We start from the raw sequence: 24,103 nt of genomic DNA, 5'->3' as shown, positions 1-24,103 counted from the left end.
TATTTTGAGGTTTCCTGTAAAAGTCATTGGTGTTGCAATTTTGTTTTTAAAGTAATTCTGAAATCTCTATTTCGATTTGAACAAAAATATATTTAAAATAAATCGTTTTGTTGGGTCACTAACTTGTAATAATCCATTATTTAACATGATAGAATCTGTGTGGATCTTTGAAATAAAAACGTGGATGATTTTAATGTATGTTAAAGCAAAAAAAATGGGTTTTTATGGATTAAAATGAGTTCAATTTTAAAGTTTAAAATATTAATAACATCAAAACGAAACTTGATAACAGGTCAGTTGTATACCCACGTTTCTCACTTGATACATTCTATCAGTGAACTCTTAATATGTGTTTATTTAACATACCTGCGACGCGATGCCAGGAATGAGACCTTGATCCTCTCATAACAGAACAGAAAAAAGAAAAAAGTTAATAGAAAATAAACGAGAGTGCTGCTTTATTTTTTCTTAATTTGAATAAATACAAAAAATTGGCCGTAAAAATTGATAAAAATAGCATTAGTATTGCTACAAATTTTAAAATATTTGCATAGTAATGCAAAGAAATTTTGCGTTTATGTTTGCTTGATGGATGGATAGAAGATAAATCACTATGATGACGAATAAATATGGCACTTGCACATGAATATGTTCTATTTACAAATGACTTCCTTACTCTAAAATTTATATATATATTTATATATAAAAACATTTGATAGCTTCTGCTGGTCAGAATTACAATTGCACAAATGTTAGATTACACCTGAGCTAGTCAGTTTATTAAATAAATAAAAATTCAAAAAATTTGTTGATTTGATCTTTCCATTCTTCATCGTTAAAAGTTCATTTCTATCACTTGATAAACTTTATTTACATACAAAAAATATCTAACATTTCACCATCAAAGGGGACGTCTGGGCTGCTGAATAGGGAAGATAAGTTTTGTAGTCATTTTCTTAACCCCCAGCATTGTCTTGTACCACATAAAAATCACTTTGTAAAGTAGAAAATGCTCAAACAACACAAGCAACAACTACAAAAGTTGATATTATTTTTTGTACTTTCTTCTGGAACTTGCTGTTCTATTGTGACTTCAACTAATAATTGCGCTGTTGACGAAACAGCTAAGCCACATAGATCATTGTAATTATAATAAAAGAAAAGGTTAATATAAATATAGTATACACATAAATACTAGTAATATCCGAACTGACTAGTTCATCGTGCCTTTTATGGTACGTATCATATGGAGTATTGCATGCTGTCGTTAGAATCCGTATCTGATATGTCGTCTTCTGATGATGTACCACTGGATGGAGGAGTGTCTAGAACTGAGATATTCAGGTCCAAGTATTCCTAAAAGATATATAAAATTTCATCTATTTTAAGAGAGGAAAGATAATTTATATCAATTAATTTTTCAATCTTTAAAATCAATGTTAAATAATTAGCAATTTTCTTTTTAAAACATGGCAATTTTCCAGTGTTACAGTCATTCGTAAAAGCATTTCTTAGAATCAAATTGTTTGACTGAATACAAAATTTCCATTTCTAATTATATTATAATTATATTCAAAGAATATTTTTCATAATAAATTTAAATTTGCCTTTGTTATATAAAGTAAAACGATTAAAATTGTTTATTTTTTATCAAAAATTGCGTTTTTTAGAGTCTAAATGCTTATAGTTTGCTTTTAGACTATAAAAAATGCAGTTTTTTCAGAACTCTAACTAAATAAATTTTTATAAATGTTCATTAGATGTAATGTAGTGTTTAATTCATGTTTTCGAAGGTGGACCGGACATAATGCGCTCTTAATATATACTATACGCTCCTTAATTACCTTTATAACATGCAATTCTATTGCAAGTTATAAAGGTAATTTCATTTCCAGAAAACAGAAAAAAACTACAAAATCTCTTATTAAAATAGGAAAAGTTGCATAAACATTTTATAATGTATGCAACACTATTTTAAATGTTAAAATTGTTAGTAAAAACAAAAATAGATAATACAAATGAATACTGGTCATAAAAGCCACCGCACAAAAATATACTTCAGCTTAAAATTTACTTTATAGAATAAGTATTATGAATCATGAGAATTTAACAGGATTTGGAAAGTCAATTGCTTAATTCTTGATTAAGTATTCTGAGAAATGTTTATAATTTGCTTTGGAGGAAATATATTTGTTTAATATAATCTGTCAGTAATATCTAAAAGGCAACTTAAAGAATCTAAATAATGAAAGCTCTAATATAAACAGCGTGAGCCTAGTAAAGTTGTTGGGATTTCGAAAGTCAATTGCTTAAATGTTCTGTGAAATGTTTCACATTTACATTTTAGTTCGTTAGAAATCATTTAAATTAATTATGTTTTTGTACGTGTTAATTTATGTATAAACGTCAAATAAATAAACCAGAATTACTACATTTTTGCGGTGATTTTCGTAAAACTATTGATGATGCAATAAATTTGTAATTAAATTGGCAAAATCTGCGTCTATTGGAATAAAAATATTTCAATAGAGTTTATAGATTGTTTTATGGGTTTATATTTTTGATAATTTTTAATAAGAAATGTGTTTTCAACTAATACTTGAAGTATAGATGTTTCTTTTTAAATTCTTTTCATTTTATATTTTCAAAATATATTATATCTTGTAATTCAATTCTAAGCATGATGTCAGTTACCTGATCACACGTAAGAGTTAATATCCTGTCGAGGTCCTCTACCAGCTCGCTAAAAGTAGGTCTGTGATTAGGTGAGGCTTGCCAACACTCCCTCATTATCATATAGCTAGGAAAATAAATATATTTAATAGTACAAATAATTATTAAATAAGAGATAGTGTGAAATTTGCACTTACATTTCTAAAGAACAATGAATGGGTTTTTCCATTCTGTGACCATCTTTTAACAACTGAAATAGTTTCTCGATAGGAATGGATGGATAAGGTGTGCCTCCTAAAGTCATAATCTCCCATAAGAGTATACCATAGGACCAGCTACAAAAACGTAAGATCTTCGAATTTAAATATCATTTAAAATAAGCTTTAATTTACAATAAATTTAAACACTTACACGTCACTTTGAGGAGTGTAAACGCGATCGAAGAGTGCTTCTGGTGCCATCCATTTGACCGGTAACCTTCCCTGTTGAATTAGTTTGAGTGATTAAAAATTTTATTATTGAAATTTCTTATAAATAATTCATCATTAGATTTACATCAGTAGTTTTCTTGTAGTAATCAATGTTATGTATATCTCGAGCCAAACCAAAATCTGCAATTTTCATAATGTGGTCTTCAGTCACTAAGACATTACGAGCTGCCAAATCTCTGTGTATACACTGAAAAACATTTTTTAATATTAATTTTTGCATACAAATCTGAAGAAAAGAGCGAATAATTGATTAGTTACCTTTTTGGATGCGAGGTAATCCATTCCTCTAGCGATTTGATAAGCAAAAGAGACTAGATCCATCTGATTTAAAGTCTTTGGTTTGAAATTTGTACCGATTGCGCGTTCGTATCCAGAACTAGGACGGTGTGATCTTAAGAAATCGCGAAGATTTCCATTTGGAGCATATTCTACAATTACGTACAAAGGACCTAGAAAAAATAAACAAATAAAATGAATTTTAAACAATTGTTCTGCCTTACAAATTAAAATTATCTTGAGTAACCATGTTGTTGAAATTCATAAATAAAATTTCAATTTACCATTTTGTGTACAACATCCTAAAAGATTAATAATATTTATATGCTTCCCAATCAATTTCATCACTTCCATTTCTGAAACCAAATCTGCCATTTCTCGATCCGTATGACCATCTGCAGATAGAAATGCAATAAGTTCAATTATTAAGATAAAGCTTGCATTTAGACTAAAACGAAAACCATAAACTGAGTTTTAACTCACCCTTTAACATCTTCACTGCTACAATAGTGGGTTTTTCCTTTCCGTATAATGAATAAACTTCCCCCTTCATCACCTGACCAAATGCCCCTTCACCCAAAGGTTTTCCCAACACCAACCTAACAAGAGGAGAAGAAACGCTTTGTTAGTCTTGAAAATTCATGCAACCCCATTTATTAGTTAATGAGATTCATGCAATACAGAAGAAAAGAATAGTAAAAGTGGAACGAGAAAGAAAATGTGAAGGATCTTTTTGATTTTTGAAAAACAGTTTAGCTAACCTTTCTCGAGGAACTTCCCACTCTGGATCCAATGGCAATTCGTATTCTGATACAGTCGTTAATTCTGAAGAGAGACGACCTCTTGGGCAATCTATCTTCACTAAAGGGGCTACTGAAGTTTGAGATGTATCAGAATCCTATAGACAAGCGTTAAACCTTTAGACAAACGTTATTAAATCCTTCCGAAAGTGGAATCTACAAGGATTTATACCTGTCTTTCCAACACAACTTTTTTCTTAATAATAATGTGATTTGGTGCATTAGCTAAAGATAACTTTTGTTGTTGAGATGCTGCTGCACGATAAGCCAAAACAGCAACACCCGTGCTTACCACTCCAATAGCGACCATACAGATGATTACGATGGTCCAAGTTTGCAAACCACGAAATCCATCAGTTAATGGCATAGTCACTACATTATCGGTGCTGTTATCTTCCGTAGGATCTAATCAAAAAGATAAATAATCATTTAGCAAAGTTAGATTTTCATAATATTTATCTAAATTGAGTAAAATATTTACGTGGTATGACGTTAAGATAAACTGTTCGATATGTATATCCTAAAGAATTTCCTGCGAGACACGTATACCATTCTTCATCGTCAAAGGTGACATTATTGATAACTAATATATGGGGATCTGTGATATTAGGATCGGTATTCTGAAGAAGGAACGTCTGGAGATTAGTGTCATTTACTAATATTCACTTTGTTTACTAAATAGGAACTTACATAAATAGGCGTCACGTAAGGAAAACTGTCGTTATAATTGTAAGATCCGTTGATTGTGTAATGTTTTAACCATCTAACATGAGGTTGAAGATCGCTGATGAAACGACATTCAAATCGTGCTTGATCTCCTATGTATACAGTCTGGTTGGATGGATAACCATCTCTTATTATAGGTTTATGAGGCACTCGTTCTATACAAAAGTAAACAATTTTTAATAAATAAAATATTAATAATTGAATATCAAATCATAATACTTGGAAAACAAAGAAATATACCTTGAACTTCGAGAATGTAAGTAGAATTAATACTTTCTTCCCCATGCGTTAAAATACAAGTGTAATTTCCGCTATCCGTTGTCATTAAATTATGCATAACTATTGACCATTTACGGAATATAATCTGTTAAATATTTTAAAATGTTAGATTATTATTTTTTTTAATAGAAAATAATTCATTATTCATTTCTTTTATTTAAAATAAATCAGCTTGTAAGTAATTTGCTCTTTATTTGTTTTTACCAGTAATTGAAATTTATAATTTAAAGTTTACACTTTCTTGATTTACGCTCTCTTTTCGTAGGATTTATCTCTAAAAAACATGAAAAAAATGTACAGACATCACACTTCATCTTTTTTTAGTTGCATTCCAGCATCTAAGCGAAACGTTCCTATTAGCTTTCCCTGTCTGTTTGTACAACTACAAAAATAATATAGTTCTAGCTGAATGGATCTGATTAAATTTTTATACTTTAAATTCTTACATTGATTGATATTTTTTAAGGCTTTAGTACAATTAAGATTTTATTTTATGGTGATGACTGCCTGAACGAAAATGAATTAGCAAATTGTCATCTTAATGGACCGTTTAACGAACTTTGTCGTTACAACGTTTACAAAAACATTTTGTAAATTTCTCTCTTGTCTATTCTAGAATGCGTGTAATTTGTGTTAAAATTACTTTACACCTACCTTCTCACGGAGATATAAATTTAATTTAAGTAAGGTTTTTTTATGTGTTTTACAGTGATATAAATTCGATATATCGCAGTAAAAATAATTAAAACTTAGATAAAACGCAAATTAAACATCGAAAAATTCTCTTTAATCGTGGAATTTATCAAAAACATTTAATATTTTATTTAAAAAAGCAACACGAATCTGTGATTTTCAAATATTTGTCACGAATTTAAAATTTATGATAAATACTTGAAAATCATAAATTATCTGTTCGAAATTCGTGTTTAAACTGTTAAATTCAACGAACATGTCCACAGAATTAACACGAAAAACGTGAACTTGACATAAATAAAACATAAAATTTTATACACAGTCGAACCTCCGATAACGTCCTCCTCAAACAGCGCTCATTTTTTCAGGAACTTTCTTTGAATAAAAATGCATATAAAATAACCTTCAAACAATGGCCAGGGCCATTTTTGTTATGCTCCTGTCAGTAGCCGTTGTTCAAAAGTTTGACTATATTTATATTACATAAAATACCATTAATTAAAATATATTACCTCTTTATCTAAAGTTCTTGTAGGTGTTTGAGAATTTTTTAACCAAGTCACGTTTGCAGAAGTAATACCTTCGTAAGGACACTTCAGCACCACCATACTTCCTGCCGGTTTGGCAATTAAAATGACGTCTTTTTTGTCTTGTTCAAAAAATTTTGAGTCTGAAAGATAAAAAACCAATTACTTGTCTTTTCGTTAGGAATTAGAAATTAAAATTTATTTTATCTTAAAATTTATTCGAAAACAAAATTCTGTTAAATAACACTATTATAAATCTTTTTGTACAATAATTTCTTACATTTTTCAGAGGAATCATGTTTGACACTTGTATCAAAATCCATACCTTCATCTTGAAACATGTCATCTGGAAAAAAATTTGGTCCAGAAGTATTTCTTATTGGGAATTTTATTAGGTTTTTTGTTTTAAAACATTATTTTACAAGGAAAATATTATTTATAATTTATTTTGCACCAGCATTTAAATTTTTATATTTGTATTTAAAGGAGGAGAGGGAAGAATATAGGAGAAGGCATGGACAGGAAGGTCTAGGATTAAATATGGCTTAATAGGGAAAATATTTGGGAAATGTACTTTAAAATGAGGGAAAACTAATGATTAACTCCTTTTTTGTATTGGATGTTTTTTTTAACTTTACTGCAATATTTTTTGTGAATTTAAGTGAAAAATATGTGATTCATCAAGGTTTATTTGATGCTTACCAATAACTTTCACCGTAAAGTTTTTCCATAAGATTCCGAATTCATTAAAGGCTTTGCACGCGTATGTATCAGTATCATCATCTTCAACATCATTTATAGTTAAGCTGTATCTGCTTGTCTTTATTCGTGGCGAATTGCTAGATATTAGTTCATTATCTCTGTACCATATAAGATAAGGTTTAGGTGAACCATCAACTGGACAACGCAACTTCACCTTTTCACCTCTTGGCACTTCGAGATATGTTGGTCCATCTTCACGTAACTTGGGTGGAACTGTAAATATAAAGGAGTATTGTGGATTGTATATAATATTTTAGCAACATTTTGTTTCTCAAGGTTAAAAATATAATTATAAAATCGGTAGTGACATCCGTGGGACACCGGAAAACAAATGATGACAGAGATGGATGGCCAGCATCCATTTTGCTACAAAAAAAACATACAATTTGTTCTCTAAATAAAACAAATGTTCATTATTAAAGTAAAGCGTTGCTCTATCGGGATTAATTCGAGCGTAGTGCTTAGAGATTTTTAAATTTCTCGAGTTAACTCACAATCGATATACCTGGAAAGGAACGTGTGGCAGTTTGAATTTTGGGATGTTCAAAATAAAGATTAACTCGAATAATCTACATTGATATGGAGAATTATCCATAAAATTCTTGAGAGTCATTCAACTCGTGTCATTCGATAGCAAAGCAAACTGTCACCTTAGGGACATAGCGCTACACATTCGTTAACACCGTAATGCCATAAAGGCCGTCTGTCCATGTTGGGAGAGAGGTTGGATTATTGCCAAAAGAGCGCTGTAAACATATGTGCAGCGAGGGTGACTATATCCACGTGCAGGGGAGACTATTAATAAACAAGAGGGAATAGCAGATAGGATTAGTTGATGAGCAGATTTCATCTCTAGCTATAAATAACACTTTCTTCCGATCTGTCACCCTCCACAAATTTCCACTTTATTCGTGTTTTAAAATCCAAATAGGTTCTCCTAAAAAGGCGAATACGACGTTTTAATGTCTCTCTTTCGATTTCCTACACCTTATTTGGAGAGGAATTAAAACCTTTAATGATCACGATATCCATTTATATATCGTAAAGACGAAATTTCCGATGTTGCATAATTGCGTCAATTGACAACAGATGGCACAACCTATCATTTGCTAGTCGATGACCGAACCCATTAAACTTCTTGTGCTCTTCTTAATTTAACATTCATTTTTAAAATTAATGTAATGTTACTTTACATAATTATCATCATTTTTAAATTGAATAGCAATAATAACAATTGTGTGTTGCTATTTTTTCTCTAACGAGAACATACTGAACTTATGTTCAGTGTGAATTCGCTGAATTTGATCAGTAACATGAATCAACCCACTTGTTTTTTAAATACATCGAGTAAACTTATTATGCAATTCGATTGTGTTTCTGAGACTATTCCCTGAAATGAAAGTATCAAGAGAGTGTTCTTGAAAAATACTTCAAAGAATATTGAATCGTACTCTTTGAAAATCCATACATTTCTCTGAATCTTGTTTTTTTAACGAATCTTGATTTTTAGGATCCGCTATACTCGAATTAAACCGTTAACCCGAAATAATTGGAGCCGTTTGAACTCTCGTTACATGTTTGGATGCGCAATCTTTCTGTGGTTACAATCGTGACCACAGGAATATTTGTTCTAAGAATTCTTGTTTCAATTAAATGTACCGCACGAGCTATACTAAATCCTCCTTTGAAAAACTACATAATTTAATCAGTTAAAAAAAATACTGTAATCTTATTTACACCAAGTCGTTTCTAAACTGGTAATTTTGATAGTAACAAGAACTCATATTCATGTTTAATATATGTAAGTGTCTTATTTCTGTGGACGAGTAGAAAGTTGACAACTTTTATCGCAGGAGGGAGACGTTGCAGTTTTTAGGAGCAGTCGGTAACGTAGAAATACCTCCACAAATCAAACACCCTAAATACCGATGTCAGCTTCTGGTCGCGTCATTCCGTGAAGTGAATTCGTTTCTGATGGCTTTACCTCTCGAAGAGACACACACCAGAAATTATCTGTTTTCTATCTCCAAAATTTCGAGTGAGGTACTCCACCCAACCTATTTGTCTCTGCTGCACTTAAGTACTCGTTAGGAGTTTCTATATATGAGCAACCTTAATACGAGGGATGATAAATGTCATAATTAAAGGAATAGAAGGGCATAATGCTCGGCATATTGAATTACCTTAACTTGTATACAAATCTGTTATGTATTCTTCTTTCTCTTTACTGTAATTACTGTAGGATGCGTATCACGTTTACCGAGGGAGCAGGTGGACAGTAACAACTAAATTAAGTCGAGTAGACGAGACGTTTGTCGGCCCACTCCTTTGAATATTCCTCGAAAGAGTGTGTCCGAAATTTCCGGTCAGTCCTTCCACTCCTTCGAGTTTAACGAATGTTTTTAAAATGGAATTTTTAGTGCCATTCTCTACTATGGTGTCTGTTTTACGAGGTTCGGCTATAAAAATGGATCCGTGGCTCCTCCAAGTCAGTAAAGTAGTACAATTTTTAAAAGGCTGAAATACTATCTTGTTGTTAGTGGCTTCTGGTTGAGATTTTCTAGATGCAATATGCAACAAGAAACCATTGAAGCATATAAAAATTATATGGATGTCAAAGGGATCTTCATGCTCATATTTATTTATTTATTTTTTTTTTGTATTTTAGTTACAATTTTATTATTATTATGTTTTTTATGGCGCTTAGTTGTAAAACTCTTATGGCTCTTCTAAGTTAACATAGTTTAAATTGAAAGGTGAAATCTCATTGCTTATGCTTCTGCTCAAAATTTTCTTAACGTAACATATGACATAAGATAAAGACTCATTGAAATATGTAAAAGTTATCTGGATGTCAAAGTGATTTTCATGCTCATATATATATATATATATTCCTTAGCTGTGTGTGGTTTCGTTCCTTAGTAGTATTTTAGCATAAATAACCAGAAGTATGATGTAATTACGACACTTTACCAATCAGAGGTCGTAATAAACAATAATTAATCCTTGTAAAGACAGTAAAAATGAGACGCACACTTCCTGTGCATAATCAACAGACCGTGAGTGGCCTTGCATCAAATGTTTATTATACGAGAGTTAGGGTTGATCTCTATAAAAACCAGGTGCCCCAATGTATACAAGCCAAAGTTTGGGAGAGATAAACATCCACGAAATGATGGATAGAGGGCAGGAGTCTGTAGTAACCTTAACTGACTGTATGCATATTAAAATTAATTTCTATTAGTCTCTATAACAGATAATTGTTTACTAAAGTAAAGGTACAATTAAGTTCTGCTTTCAATGCCGAGGTCAAAATGAAATAACGTACGAGATTCTCGAGTTTCTCTTAACAAAATTCACTCCAATAATGTTTATTTAGATATTCAACAGATGTGTTGGATATTTAAGTGAAGTCTGCTTTAGGTTTTTATGAATTAAGATAGGGTTGTCACTGTTGAATATGGTGGAATCACATGGAAAAGGTAAACAAACTTAAAGAAAATTTTACGTGTAGATATGATGTTTTGATAATCTAGAATTGTATAATTAGAATACACTTTAAAAAGCGTAGAGCAGTGAAAAAAGAAAATCATTAAAATTCGAAATTAACATTACAAAGTGTTGCGAATATTCCTCTTTTTCAGAAAAAAGAGCACTCGAGATCACAATTTCGAACTCAACATCTTTCGATTACTTACGTAAATTACTCTGAGAAGATAATTAAATTAATAAATGCGGATTTTTATTTTTAAAAAACTCGGTTATGCATTAAGATTGTTCACAACATAAAAACCATTCAATTAAACTACATTAAAACCATTTGAAGTTGTTATAATTATATTCAAAATTACAACAAACAGTTTGAAGGAGTCTCTTAATGCAGATAAGCTTAGCAAATATTTCATCTCTTTATCACGAATAATTAAAACCCTCGAGAATCACTCACTTTTATCTAAAAATCGAATTTACATTTCTGTTTAATAAATCGTTAAACGATTCATTTATCAATATTTCACGATATTCTTTTGTGTAATTTGCATTTTTCCATATCAGGTTTGATCGTAATCACGTATTTTTCGAACATGACTTGATTAAAAGGTATTTAACCGAAGCAAGAAGTGACGAATGAGTTTGTTGATATTAGCGTAGATTTAGTTCCTGGAGGCGTTACAATTTATCAGGATCAGATAGTGTAACTGTGTAACAGGTAATCTAAGATGATTTTTCACATTAATCCCGCCCGGTTTTTTTTTATCTACTACCTTTCGAAAACTAATTTATGTTTCAGAAAACTGATAAATCTAAAAGGCTCCATTGCTACACTTTATCATTTTTTGTACAGGAGTGATGATTACTCTCTAGATTAAATTTCTGTGGTTTACATCAACAAAATTTGCTACCTTTTTTTTTTTCTTTAAAGTATACACACCTGACCCGACAATTGATTGCTTAAGAGCCACACCAAATCTCTTGCAATTTTTGGAATTTTAAAATTAATGAGCGTGTCATTCAGTAGCGAAACACATTAACAGCTCATAAAATTTATAAATTTTCATTTTTTTTTTTTTAATACGCCTTATCATAATATATTGAGAGACAAATTTTTAAGTATCATTAATAAATACACTATCTTAATATATTTATTTTTACAAGGCTATAAATTTTTGCGCATGATCGAGCGTGATTAAAAATACTACATATTACATCATACATGGCATCTTAACAGTACCTCCAACAGCTTTGACCCTGGTAAATTACGTCAGATCGTTACGTTACCGTGCCACAAAACTTTAGAATTGGCAAGAGTACAGAATAAAATACTGAAAATTACGTTAAAAACGAAACGGATTGCTAACGCCATCACGTCATGGCAAATTTGCTTAGTTTGCTTGCCAAAATGAATGATCGGGTTAGCATATTTTTGTCTTTTCCAAATTATGTCATAATAGGAATGTACAGAAAAAAAAATCTTTATTGAAAAATATTCATAATTATGATGTATTGATAAATAAATAAATTGGTGCAAAATACGTGTTGTACTTTTAATATTTTATATTATTATTACGTCATTATTCGAAATTTTTCGCATTACATCAAAATAATTCGTTTTTATAGTCATTATTACATCACAGTTATAATTACTTCATTATTACGTCACAGTTTGAAATTCTTAAAATCGATTATTACATCACGATACCGTTTCCTCGATACCAATTATTACGTCATAATTTCGATATTTTTCTACTGATTATTACGTCACGATGCGTGTTTTATTTCGATTATTAACGTCAAAATTTTCATTTTTTATATCAATTATTACGTCACGATCTTATTTCTTTTTATCCAACCAATTAGAACATTGCATTTTATTAAGTTTTACGTCATAATTTTGAATTTTTCAATACAAATAGTTACAAAGTATTTTTAAACACGTCGATTGTTTAAAGTCATCAATTTTCAAAAAAAAAAAAAAAAAGAATTAGCGAAAGAACATTTAACAGAAACGCCTACCTATTTTTTCACATTCGTCAAACTATCCGTGTCTCATACAAATTGTAAACAAGGAGAAGCTGAGGAGAAAGGGTCATGCCAAGAAGCGCCATTTTGTCTGTCAGCCAACACAAGAGTCAGTTTATCATTCGAGTGAGAATTGGTGAAGTGCAGCTGATTCTTTCACAGTTTCTTCGTTCACAGTTTTTTTGTGTCCTGCTACAGTTTTTTTTGTGTGTGTGTGTGTGTGTGCCTGTGTGTGTTCCTTTCGTTGTACCTGTTGGTGTGACTATGAATACTATGTCCTGTTTAAACACTAAAATTGGCGCAGATATTTTTGTTTCTTATAATACTTAATCTATTTTTTAACTTCACAACCTAAATTGCTAATTTGGCGTTTAGCATTCTTAGGTGAAGGACGTTTGTTTGTTTATCTTTTTGTGAATGTCACAAGCTTAATTTAATCATGTATCGAATTAATAATATATATATATATATTATTATATTTTTAAAATAATATATTATCTATAAGAAATGTATGTTTGAACTGTGGTTTATATGAAATTTTTATCGTAAAGATAAACAGTTTAGTCTAGCTTAAAAAGTGTTTTGTTTAGAATCACTTGAAGACAAATTCTTTAAAATTATATTTTTTTAAAAACTTTCTTTAATTTACTCTGATTTAAATTTATAAAATAGAAAGTCGAATTTAATTAGAAATGTTATATTTTAGTCTCCTTATACAAAATAACATTGTGAACTCCTAAATTATGAAAATCATATTTGAAAAGCGTTTAACTAAAAAGAATTAAGAAAATTTTAATTAATAGTATACTTGTTAATATAGAAAACCTTTTTAAAAAAATATTTTGTAGGTCTAAAATATTGATTTTACTTAAAAGAAAGTTCAGACTAGAAGTAGGCTATAACAATTTCGTTCAGAGAAGTGCTAATACCACAAGATGAATGATGAATCCCACCCCAAAGAGAAATAATTTGGAAGATTTCGAACTTGACCCTAGTGCAGCAAAGAAGCCAGGCCAAATGGCTACTGCTTCTTTTCATGACCTTTTTGCAGAACTCCCATTTCACACACTTTATTTACTCTTCCTTATTAAGCACTTTTCATTATTACATAGCATGTTATAAAATATTTATCAGATTTACTTTCAACATTCATCATTTCTTAACAAGTTACTTGAAGGAAGAAGGAGGTTTTTACGCCTTTACTTATGATGGATGGGCTCAGTTTACTCAAAAATATATCTTTCCCGTCACTAGAAGCGACCATGATCGTCGATCTGGCTAATATTACTTCGAGATATGGTTCAAATCAAAATTAAAGACATACGATGGTGACCAATCCAATGTTGTACTGAAGTTAAAAGATGTTGAGATGCTGATTTTAAGCTGGAAAAATGGATTAAGCTTCTTGATTTTTTGGGCAAATTTCTTAAAGTTTTGCATACCTCTTGTATAAGTAAATCGCATTCTGAAATCCGAAACTAAGCTTTTTCACTAAATATAGATACCAAAAACTGGAAATAAAACTAGAAAATACAACTTATTAAGTGTGTTCGTTATCTAGTTGACTTCTTCAACTCTTCAGTCAACTTATCATTGTCAAATACGCCATGTTTTTTTCATTCCACACACATACGTCAAACTTGACTGATTACCACACGCAAGAAAAGAAATATAAAAAAAATATTCATAAATAAAAACTAGTTAAAAATAAACTTTTAAAACAATAGAATGCAATGGCAGAAAGACAATGACATCTGTGAATAAGAACGTTTTTAAAAAGCAAGAGAACTCGTATCTGTTTACCAGCTTTCCTCTGCAAAACATACATCAAGGGGACCTTGTTGACAAAACACTGGTTCCATTCACTTAGAAAGAAGTAAAGGGAACAGCCCTGGCTGTCTCCTTCGCACGTGCTATCATAGATTCTAGAAATATTGCTTCTACTGTCACTTTTTATCAGAAGAAAACAAAAAAATGGAGTATAGGATTTTCAAATCAGGGCAGGAGCAATCTTAACTTAAATGCTCGATATATTAAAGCTTATTTTTCATTAATATGCTGTAAATATGCATTATTGGACAGTAAAACTATAAAAGATTGTAAAGAAGTGCAAAGGTCTCTTAGTGAAACTATATAGAGAGATTGACCTATAGCTTAAAGAAAGACCTAGATAATCCTGACAAACCAGGAGTTATGAAGACCGTGCCGACCTAAGTCCAGACAGGATTATTGCAGGCGACAGATCAGTCATTATTAGACAGTTATTTCTAATAACTTACGACCATTTAAATCAAACGATTACATCATCACTGATGAATGCTGCTACATATTATTTAATGTATGACACTATACTTGACAGATAGATTATATAAGAGCATTGCTTGACATCTTTCTGCCTTTGAAGTGAAAAGGTGCTAAGCTTTCAGATCATTTCTACGTTCTTGTATTTTGGACAAGTTAAGTTTTTCCAAGTTATCATTTATCTTTTTCCCTTAGTTTTTCTGCTCTACTTCTAGTTTTTCCTTCCTTGCTCTTGTCGTGCTATAGTTAGTCCATATTTAGAAAGTATTTCAGTTCCTTCTCTGTAAAAAAATGTCATCCTGATAAAGCATATTTTTCCGGAAAATTCTACAACTATTTTTAAAGTTTTATGAGTTTCTTCCAGAATTTAAGACATCATCTGAAAATTTTTCATATTTTATCTATTGAGATTTCATCGTACAAGCTTTAAATATAGTTTATAAACTTTAAAAAGAATTTTTATTTAAAATTATATATATATTTTAATATTTTAAATTCAAAAATTGTTGAAAATTCTTAAATTCGCCGTTAATTTGAAACACGTGAAAATATTTAAAGTTTTATAGTCAAATATATATATATATAATTTGTAAGTTTTTAAGTACTTTATTTATATTTTACACTTTAGACTCATTTGTAGTTAAGTTCTAAGTTTAACATTATGATTTTTAAGAAAATTATTTAATAAAAAGTAAAATTAAAGACATACGTACAGATATATTGAAGTAAATTAAAATAGATTTCAGCTCATATAATTTACTTGACAAACTCGATTGCTCTACGGGTGGCCAGTTAAAATAGAAATCAAATGTGCAATTCTAGTCGTTGGTTAAACTATTTTCAATCGCCATTAATTAAACTAAATTCTCATTCAAACTTAACAAACAAATACAATATCACGAAGGCTTATTATTAAATGCATTTCACGTTCTTTAAACCTGTCGTAATTTATATACTTTGTATAAAAAAGAGCACGCCTTCGTTAACAAACCAAATTCAAAAAGAAAAAAACAACTTAATTCATATAAAAATCTATAAAAGTTAATCATGAAGACAGGATATTTTTTATCTGCGATATATTTTTTTTATATTTATTACTACCTCCAACGTGTAATCAATGTTTTACGTTATCTTTCGATTATAAACTGTAATTTACTGCCATTAATATTAATTGGATCTCTCTTCTACTAACAGCAATACATCTACCTATTATAAAGTGAAATTTAGTGCTGTTGATATGCGCATATGCTTCTTATCTGATTCCTATCCTTTAATTGTGCCGTAGCCTTCTATTTTGCTTCATCTCTGCTTTGCTTCATCAGTCTCCCGCCGGGGACGGGTATCTATCCCTAGGGGTGCCTCTAACGCACGTGCTAATATCCGATTTCATGAGCTGCACCACTTCCATCCATCCATTGATTACCGATAGATTCTTAATTCCAAATGTTTCGAATTTATCATTTATTTTTATCTAACCAAGTAGGATCCTTAAAGAAATCTCGAGCTTCTCCAAACGTCTCAAAACTCTTGACCTTTAACCTTACACAGCACGAATTGAATTCGCTTTTCGGATGTGAATGTAAACTGTTATTTTAAACGATTTATTTGTTTCTTTTCTTAGCAATATTTTAAAGATCTTTGTTATATTTTTTTTATTAAAGAAGAAAAAAAAAACTGTCCTTCCACACGTGGTGACTGAACAAAACATAATAAACGAGTTCATGATGGACAGAGCAAGCAGTGAATCAACAAAGTTGTAATTCGATAACTTTACCAACGCCTTTTGTTATTTACTTAACAAGAGCTTAACTCTTTCATGCCTAAAATGCAATATATTTAGACCTCTTTTGTACATAACGATCCTTTTATACTTTATAAAGAACTGTATCGTAATTTTACTCCGTTTTTTTTAAATGAATTTTTAACGTTTTTGAATGCTGACGCTTAACTCGAAACGACTCTTATATAAGAGTTTAATAAGTAAATTATAATTAAATATATATAATTTTATAAAAATAAGTCTTAAAAGATCAAGAAAATTTTTTATATTTTACGTGTTCTCGAATCTTTCGTCCCTTTTGAACTCGGAGAAGTTGCAACTTCTTCGGGCCATGTGGACAATGTCATTGGAAGGGTCACCTTACAGTAGGTTCATATCAGAGTTTTTTAGCTATTTTTTCATGATTCTAAAACTTTTCCCCTGCCCTTTTCTTTTGTGATGAGTCTAGATATTATTGTCGAAAAGGATTCATCCATATTAATTAAGATAAGGCCTTCCTTTATTGCTAAGTTGAACATACCAGAGATGTTTATGTCACATAGCTGTTGTAGGAGGTGTGAGAACATGTGCCCCTCCTACCCTGTTGTTGTGCCTTATCCCCACTCAAAAAAGAGGTCAAATTGTTCTAAATGAACCGTTAAAGACGGACTAAATGCTTTATTTAACAAGCTTAAATTAATTAATTTTAAAAAGTAAATTTACCTCCAGCTTTAGCATTTCTGAATGCTAAAATTCCGCAAGTCACTATCAAAAAAATATGTTTCAGTTCTTGATTTTTGCACATCGTTCTGTTCAAATGAATGACGTTCTGTCTTCATTCTTCATGTTGTGGCACCTATTAGATAATTATTAAAGTATGTTTGATTAATTTGTATGCTTTAACATTAACTTTGGTATCTAATATTGTTTACTTAGTAAAGATTCTAGATAAAATATCAAGTCAAATATATTACTGCATTATTCTTGTTATAAATATTCAGCTTTAAATAATTTTTATAACTCTAAACTGATCAAACTAGCAAAGATTTCGTTTAATTTTCTTAAATTTAAAGTTGTAATTACAAATAAAAAAATCTAAGTTTTATTTAAATGTATTTATTAATTAATTTATAGCAAAACAAATTCAATTTAACTTAAAAATTAACGTAAAATTTAATTTCAAACATAGCTTTAAGAGTTTCTTTTCTACTTAAGCATTAAGGAACTTCCAAAATAACCCACATTTACATTTTAAACTATTACAAGAACAGTTATATATAAGATTTAAATTGTTTAAACATTAAGAGCAATTCGACCTTTCATCATTCTAAAACCTCCTTAGACAAGATGTTTACTAAGATAAGAGATCAGCCTGGACATTTGTAAATAATCCCCTATAAATAGCATAATGCTTCATCTTTTTTTATTACTCAATTTTTTAAGGAATTAACGAATCGAGTTTAAACTATTAAAAAACGTTTTTTTAAATATTAATTTCATAATAATAAGAAACAGCTGCAAAGATAAACTACGATTATCATCGTTTGTCTTCGTTGATTCTGACAATAGTCCAATTAAACGAATTTTTGAGCTAGTTTCAATGAAACTAAATAACATTTTCACTTATACATAAAAAAAGAATTCCCCTCAGTAAACGTGAGAAACGTTAAATTGATCAAGTAAATGTATTGAAGTGATTTTTCCTGTCCCTTCCTGTCATTGTTCAATTCTCTTAGAAATCTTAGGGCCTACAACCCTGCAGAAATCAATTAATAAAAGTGGAATATTTTAACTTCCCAGACTTAAAAAAACAATTTAAAACAATTAAATTAGACAATAGAAGAGTTGAATTTATTTTTTTAAGACAATAGAACCATTTTAGTAGATGCCAAGGTCCCAAAAGCTGTTATGAAACGATAACAATCAATTGATTAAAAGAGGTCAAAAAAACAACTATATAAATCGTCGTGTGTGGCCATAATGCTTATAAAATCTTTCGCAAAATTAAAGATAAGATTTTCTGTATATTCTTAATAGTCTGTAAATATTCATTCTGTAATGGTATAGCTTACTTTTCATCTGGTTTTCATTAACAGAAACATCCTTAAAGTCCAATTATACAAATCCATTTGAGGCTCCATTTTTCTTCTATTGCTTATTACCTGGCTAACCTTTAGGTCGTTCCGGGGATAAATAATGTTTATAAGTTCCACATGCTTAAAAATTTGTAATAAAAATAATTGCTACATTTTCCTTCTTAACTTGATTATAAAGAACGATTTTTATTCAATTACAAATGCTACTTTACTATTTTTATAAATAAAACGCTTGGAGTTTGAGGGATTTTACGCAAAATTTTAAATGATAATTAATTTTTATATAAGAAAAATTAATTTTATTTTAAAATGTTTGGTCTTATCGTAATTTTATAAATTAACTTATTGTGATACGAAGTAAATTTATAGCTTCGTATCTTTAATATAAATAATTGAAAAACGAAACAGAAACGAGTATTTATTGTAAAAAAACAAGCTAAATTTTAATTATAAATCATAAAACATTGAGTGATTCATTTTATATGGGGTCAGAACTTATTCTTAAGGATGCAAACAGACCTTCTAAAGAAAAGAGGACGACGCCCCTTGTCAGGCGTCCTTCAAATAGCCATAAAAATGTCGCCATTGGACGAAAGAAGGGGACAGTTCTTCGGTCCAAGGTCTCCAGATGGTCGGAAAGATTCTGGGAAGGACGTACCCTCATCCGTCACGTGACCTTTCCGACGGTTACGAGGGAAGGAGCGCAAACGACCTTTGGGGTCTCCCAGTCCGAACAAGACGTGTATAAAGTACGATTGTGGTGAAGCAGATGCTATCACTATTGACCCGGAAACGACGTCTCCGCTTAGACTCTCATTCTCTAACTCCATAACTTAACCCTTCGTTAATTGGACGAAATCTTAAATAAACCTCATTTACATACGCGCCCCATTTTAAGAAACAAATATTCATTAAAATTGCGAGACCCGAATGATTTTTAAGACATCTGGATGGGACGATAGAGCTCCAGATGCCGTCTGTCTCTCTCAAGAAGTATCACACGTGCAGTAGAAGTGATGTATGGACGAAGTTTCCGTCACACGACATCCAGAGGGACGTCAGGAGCCGTTCGAATCGCCTGTGTAAGGTGAAACATTCTCACGCTGCAATCAACTTACAGCGATTAATTACGTGCATTCGACTTTAGTAAATGATAAATCCAAAACTGTACGAGGTCGACACTGCCAAATTAACCCCAAAGGTCCCGTAAGAACGAAGGAAAAGACAGCAAGATGAGAAGATGCAGGGATCCTTTCTAGTTCGATATAAAAACACAAAGTACACTTTGTTAGAACCGAAATCTGTTTATTGCAGCAACTCTTAGTCCGGTAATGGAAGGACACAAACTCTAGGATAATTTAAAGAGAGAAAACTGTCAGCTAAATTGCTAGAGTTAAATCAGGATTGCTTCTTTCTAAGAATTAGCGGCTTTTACAAAAAAGATATTGCTAAATTGGACGTGGCATTAAAATATTTTAAAGAAGATTGCTTACTCCGCAAAAACGACCAATTTAATACCAAATTCTACAAAAGAAAAAAGGACAAATTTAAAAATAAAAAATAAAAATCGATTTTTTAATATGATATACAAACATTTTAAAACATTTCAACTTTAAATTTGTTTTTTATCAGAGAAGTTTCTTGAAAATTTAACGCTAAAGTAAAGGAAATTATCTTTTTCTTTATGTTTATTTGGAAGGAAACAAGCAGTAAACAATGTTTCCGATTAACATCGAGAGCCAAATATGAAACAGGAGAAGGCACAATCCCTGTAACCGACACCTTCACTTCTCCTGCCTGGGAAAGTCGGAACATTACCAATTAACTTCATCTTCTACATTCGGCGATGATAATTAAAAGATAACATTATTCACACCGTATACAATATATGTCTAACAAAAAATAGCGCACATAAAATATGGTACTAAATCCTCATTACATACAACATATATCAAGCATACAATCTCCATTATAAATGATACGTGGTGTATGCTGAGCATTGTACATCGAGTAAAAGGTATCGTGTATATACCATATATAAACTTAAAAGAATAATTATGTAAATATATAACAAGCAAAATACGATACGTGAAATCTGTCATAACCAAAAATTAAATGTACACAAATATATAAAAATTATGTAGCATTTAATTTGTTAACGTAAGTAGTTGGGTACACAACCGAGCAAAATAAATAACGTACAATCCTTATCGTGTAAAGTACTGTACATATTTAGCTAAAATATGGTGCATTATTCTATAATTTTGCCAAATGTGTACGTTAAATACATCGTATAATTTCCCTTATATCCAAAATTAGTAGTTTGTTAAGCATAAAAGCATAAATAGAATTTATTTTTTGAAACATTCCTAGAAAGAACGTAGCGAAAAAATTTTTGTAGTTAAAAGTAAACTGTTTAAAATGGAAGTAAATAAATAAAATAAAGCGTTTTTCATAGAATAGATTGGTAAATATTTATTTGCGAATTAATTCCGTGGAAAATGCCTTTTTTTTTCTTGTTTATTTTAGAAGAATGGAGATTTTAGACGTGTATTTCCTGCATCAAATTAATTACAACAACACAGGTGGCTTCTTACTAATTTAGGAATGAATATTAGCATATATTTCTTTTACTTCCTGCTTTACTCCTAATTTTAAATTCCTAAACCGTTTTAAACACTTCAAAAAAATACGGGATCAAATTCGTTGATGAAAGAAAGTAGAAAGTTTTTTTTTGGGAGGTGTACTAAACTCTAAAAAAAATATATATTAATTAGGATGAGTGACGATTTTATGTGCCCTATTATTTCCCTCTGCCAAATTTCGTTTGACCAACTTGGCTCCTTACTACAGTAAATGCCCTACTAAGATGATTTTTTAAGGAGAAAAACTAAATGAATTGAGGTTTACTAGAGTAAATTTTCTTTAAAAATGTTAAATATTTTCAAAAAAGTAGAGAAATCTTTAAAAGATGGAGAGAATTGGGTTCTAAGCTTTACCAGATGATGTTTTTAGTTGAATGGAATTTTCGGGTTTTTGACAAATCTGAAGAATTGGTGTATATAGGCATTTGTGTGAAGAGGTGCCCCCTCACCTACCCCAGGGATAGATTGACACCAACACATGTGGGCCACAGATGTAACAAAATCGGACATAGAAGCGCTCTTTGCACTTCCGTCCGTTATCCCTACTTTCTTGTATTCCGGTTCATCTTCAGGATAATCTTTGAAATTTAAATTTAAATAATTTTCATTTTGCAAATAAATATTTATATATTTATAATTAAAAATCTAGTTAATAGCTCGATTTAAAATCAATTTTATTCGTTAAAAAGAAAATTTCTTTGTTAGTTAACGAGGACGAGAATGATTTTAATGCCAAATTTTAATCATTTTCGAACGGAAATTATCCATAAAAACTGTTAAATATAAATAAAATTGAACTTTTTTTAAAAAGTTAATAGTAAAATATGACAAACGGAGCTATTAACTGTGTCAAAACTCTTGACTAAATGAGGTTAAGATCAAATTAATGGCTGAAGTTAAGTAGAAAATTGCTTATACAAACGCCATCAACTTAGGGTTTATAACAATTATTTATTTTCTCTGGTATGCGAGTCCTGATTGAATATATACTATTTAGCCGGAACAAGTTACTATTTATAAAAAAAAAATAGTATTTTTTTTAAGGGAGGCTTCAAGTAGCTTTGAAATGTCAGCTGTTTACGAGGAGTGACTTAGCAGAAGCTACTTCTTCAGCCATAAAAGATATTTTACTTTTTTTTTACTAAACTTTAAATTTTGTATATGACTTACCTTTATGTGTAGTTATTTCCGTAAGTCCAGGCGATTTAAAATTCAACAGTTTAAAATGAACAAGGGTACTGTTTTTATATAAAATTTCCAGCTGGTTGGATAGTAAAAATGCAGTCGACATATGCCAGAATATAAGAGATTTTTCTAGTCTTCTACGAATTATTTTATCAATATACTGTCTCTGGAGTGTGTTGGATGAGGTTGATAAAACTCCTGTTGCACTCACTCTCGCTGCTTCCTCACTCAACTGCCATAGCATAAGAGCTTTGCTTGACGTGGGAGGCGCATGGACCGGGTCTATTCTTGCAGGGTGTGGTAGGTTTTCTTGGCAAACTTACCAACATCGTTAGTGTATATAATTTTGTGTAACACTTCGATGAAATATATGTATAAATAATGATCTAGTTTTAACGAGAACTATGCTTAACCGTAAATAATTAATAAGAAAAAATTTGAATCAGAAAGTCGCTTCGATCCCCATGCTAACTTATGTAATATTTTGAATTAAATTTTCGGTTATACACTGAAAAAAATATTTGTTTATTTTATCTGAAAATATAAATATTAATACTAATAATAGGTACTCTAAAATTTTCCCCTCCAGGAAGTTAAACTTATTTTTTTAATTAAGGACACCCATACCTTATATATAAATATAACTTACCTTCTCGCTCCTTAGACCACGGGAAATTATGTGATTTTTTATGTAAAACTTATGTAGAAAACATTTTTAGGTGTTTTAGTAATGATCTTAAAGGTTTTTTTCCCGGTATAGAAAGGCTTCTTTTAGTTTTTTCTAGTTAAAAGTTAATAGTTTCGAGTAAAGATGCTTCAGATGCACATCTTCTTGAAGCTCCTATACCTAATAATCATATATATTTTTAAATGCAATATTACTGAAATATTAAAAATGCTTATCTTTATCTATTTATTTTAGAATAGAAATTTAATAACAAAATGAAATTTTTCTTAATATTCAAGGTTTTCTCTTTGAATGACACTAACAGTTTTAAGTTATAGCAGCTGCACCTGCTGCCATGCTTTACAGTTAGAGTTCTGTTGTGATATTGTATCTTCATATTCTGAAATATTCTAGATATTCAGTCATGAATATCTAGAATATTTCAGAATCTTCCTTCTAAGTCAATCTCCGTTTTGACTTCTCTTCCTTTCCTAAGAAGCAATGCACAGTAACGAATGAGAATTTACTGTTCGCTCGAACAAAAATTTTCCAATTCGAAGAATAGCTTCCAAATTAAGAATCAGCTTGATCCTACGATTAACTTCATGAAGTTATGATATATTTATATGTATATAAAAAAGGTCTATATACTCTTTGATTTATTAAAAGTTATATTTAGCTGGAATCTCCGATTAGTAACGTTGAG

General features: G+C 30.3%; 1 protein-coding gene across 2 annotated transcripts; it reads right to left on the bottom strand.

Moving 5' to 3' along the window:
* Positions 1 to 441: 441 nt before the first annotated feature.
* Positions 442 to 22,986, bottom strand: LOC136982360 (fibroblast growth factor receptor 3-like). Of its 2 annotated transcripts, XM_067278837.1 has the most exons (18): positions 22,716 to 22,986; positions 17,528 to 17,660; positions 7,168 to 7,440; positions 6,746 to 6,811; positions 6,451 to 6,608; positions 5,207 to 5,330; positions 4,931 to 5,121; positions 4,722 to 4,860; positions 4,413 to 4,645; positions 4,202 to 4,338; positions 3,924 to 4,039; positions 3,725 to 3,835; positions 3,423 to 3,613; positions 3,229 to 3,351; positions 3,085 to 3,155; positions 2,871 to 3,008; positions 2,695 to 2,800; positions 442 to 1,356 (listed from the first exon to the last, which is right to left on the bottom strand). In XM_067278837.1, exons 2-18 carry the CDS (start codon positions 17,607 to 17,609, stop codon positions 1,243 to 1,245), a joined length of 2,373 nt encoding a protein of 790 aa, XP_067134938.1. In that variant the 5' UTR covers positions 17,610 to 17,660; positions 22,716 to 22,986; the 3' UTR covers positions 442 to 1,242. The 2 variants fall into 2 exon arrangements, with proteins under 2 accessions (XP_067134938.1, XP_067134948.1); XM_067278847.1 differs by lacking the exon at positions 6,746 to 6,811.
* Positions 22,987 to 24,103: the final 1,117 nt, after the last annotated feature.

This window comes from Centruroides vittatus, unplaced genomic scaffold (genome assembly GCF_030686945.1).
Source record: "Centruroides vittatus isolate TY-2023 unplaced genomic scaffold, ASM3068694v2 contig_1168, whole genome shotgun sequence".
Taxonomy (NCBI): Eukaryota; Metazoa; Arthropoda; class Arachnida; order Scorpiones; family Buthidae; genus Centruroides; species Centruroides vittatus.
Note: the sequence above shows the minus strand (reverse complement) of the source record. Positions and strands in the feature narration are given on the sequence as shown.

Bases quoted from the DNA above. Each gene is read 5' to 3' on its own strand.
- LOC136982360 (XM_067278837.1), bottom strand. From the start codon at position 17,609: ATGTGCAAAAATCAAGAACTGAAACATATTTTTTTGATAGTGACTTGC. The intron at 6,812-7,167 runs GTAAGCATCAAA...ATTTTTTTCCAG, and splicing joins CTTTACGGTGAAAGTTATTG to ATGACATGTTTCAAGATGAA. The intron at 3,156-3,228 runs GTAAATCTAATG...CTAATTCAACAG, and splicing joins ACTACAAGAAAACTACTGAT to GGAAGGTTACCGGTCAAATG.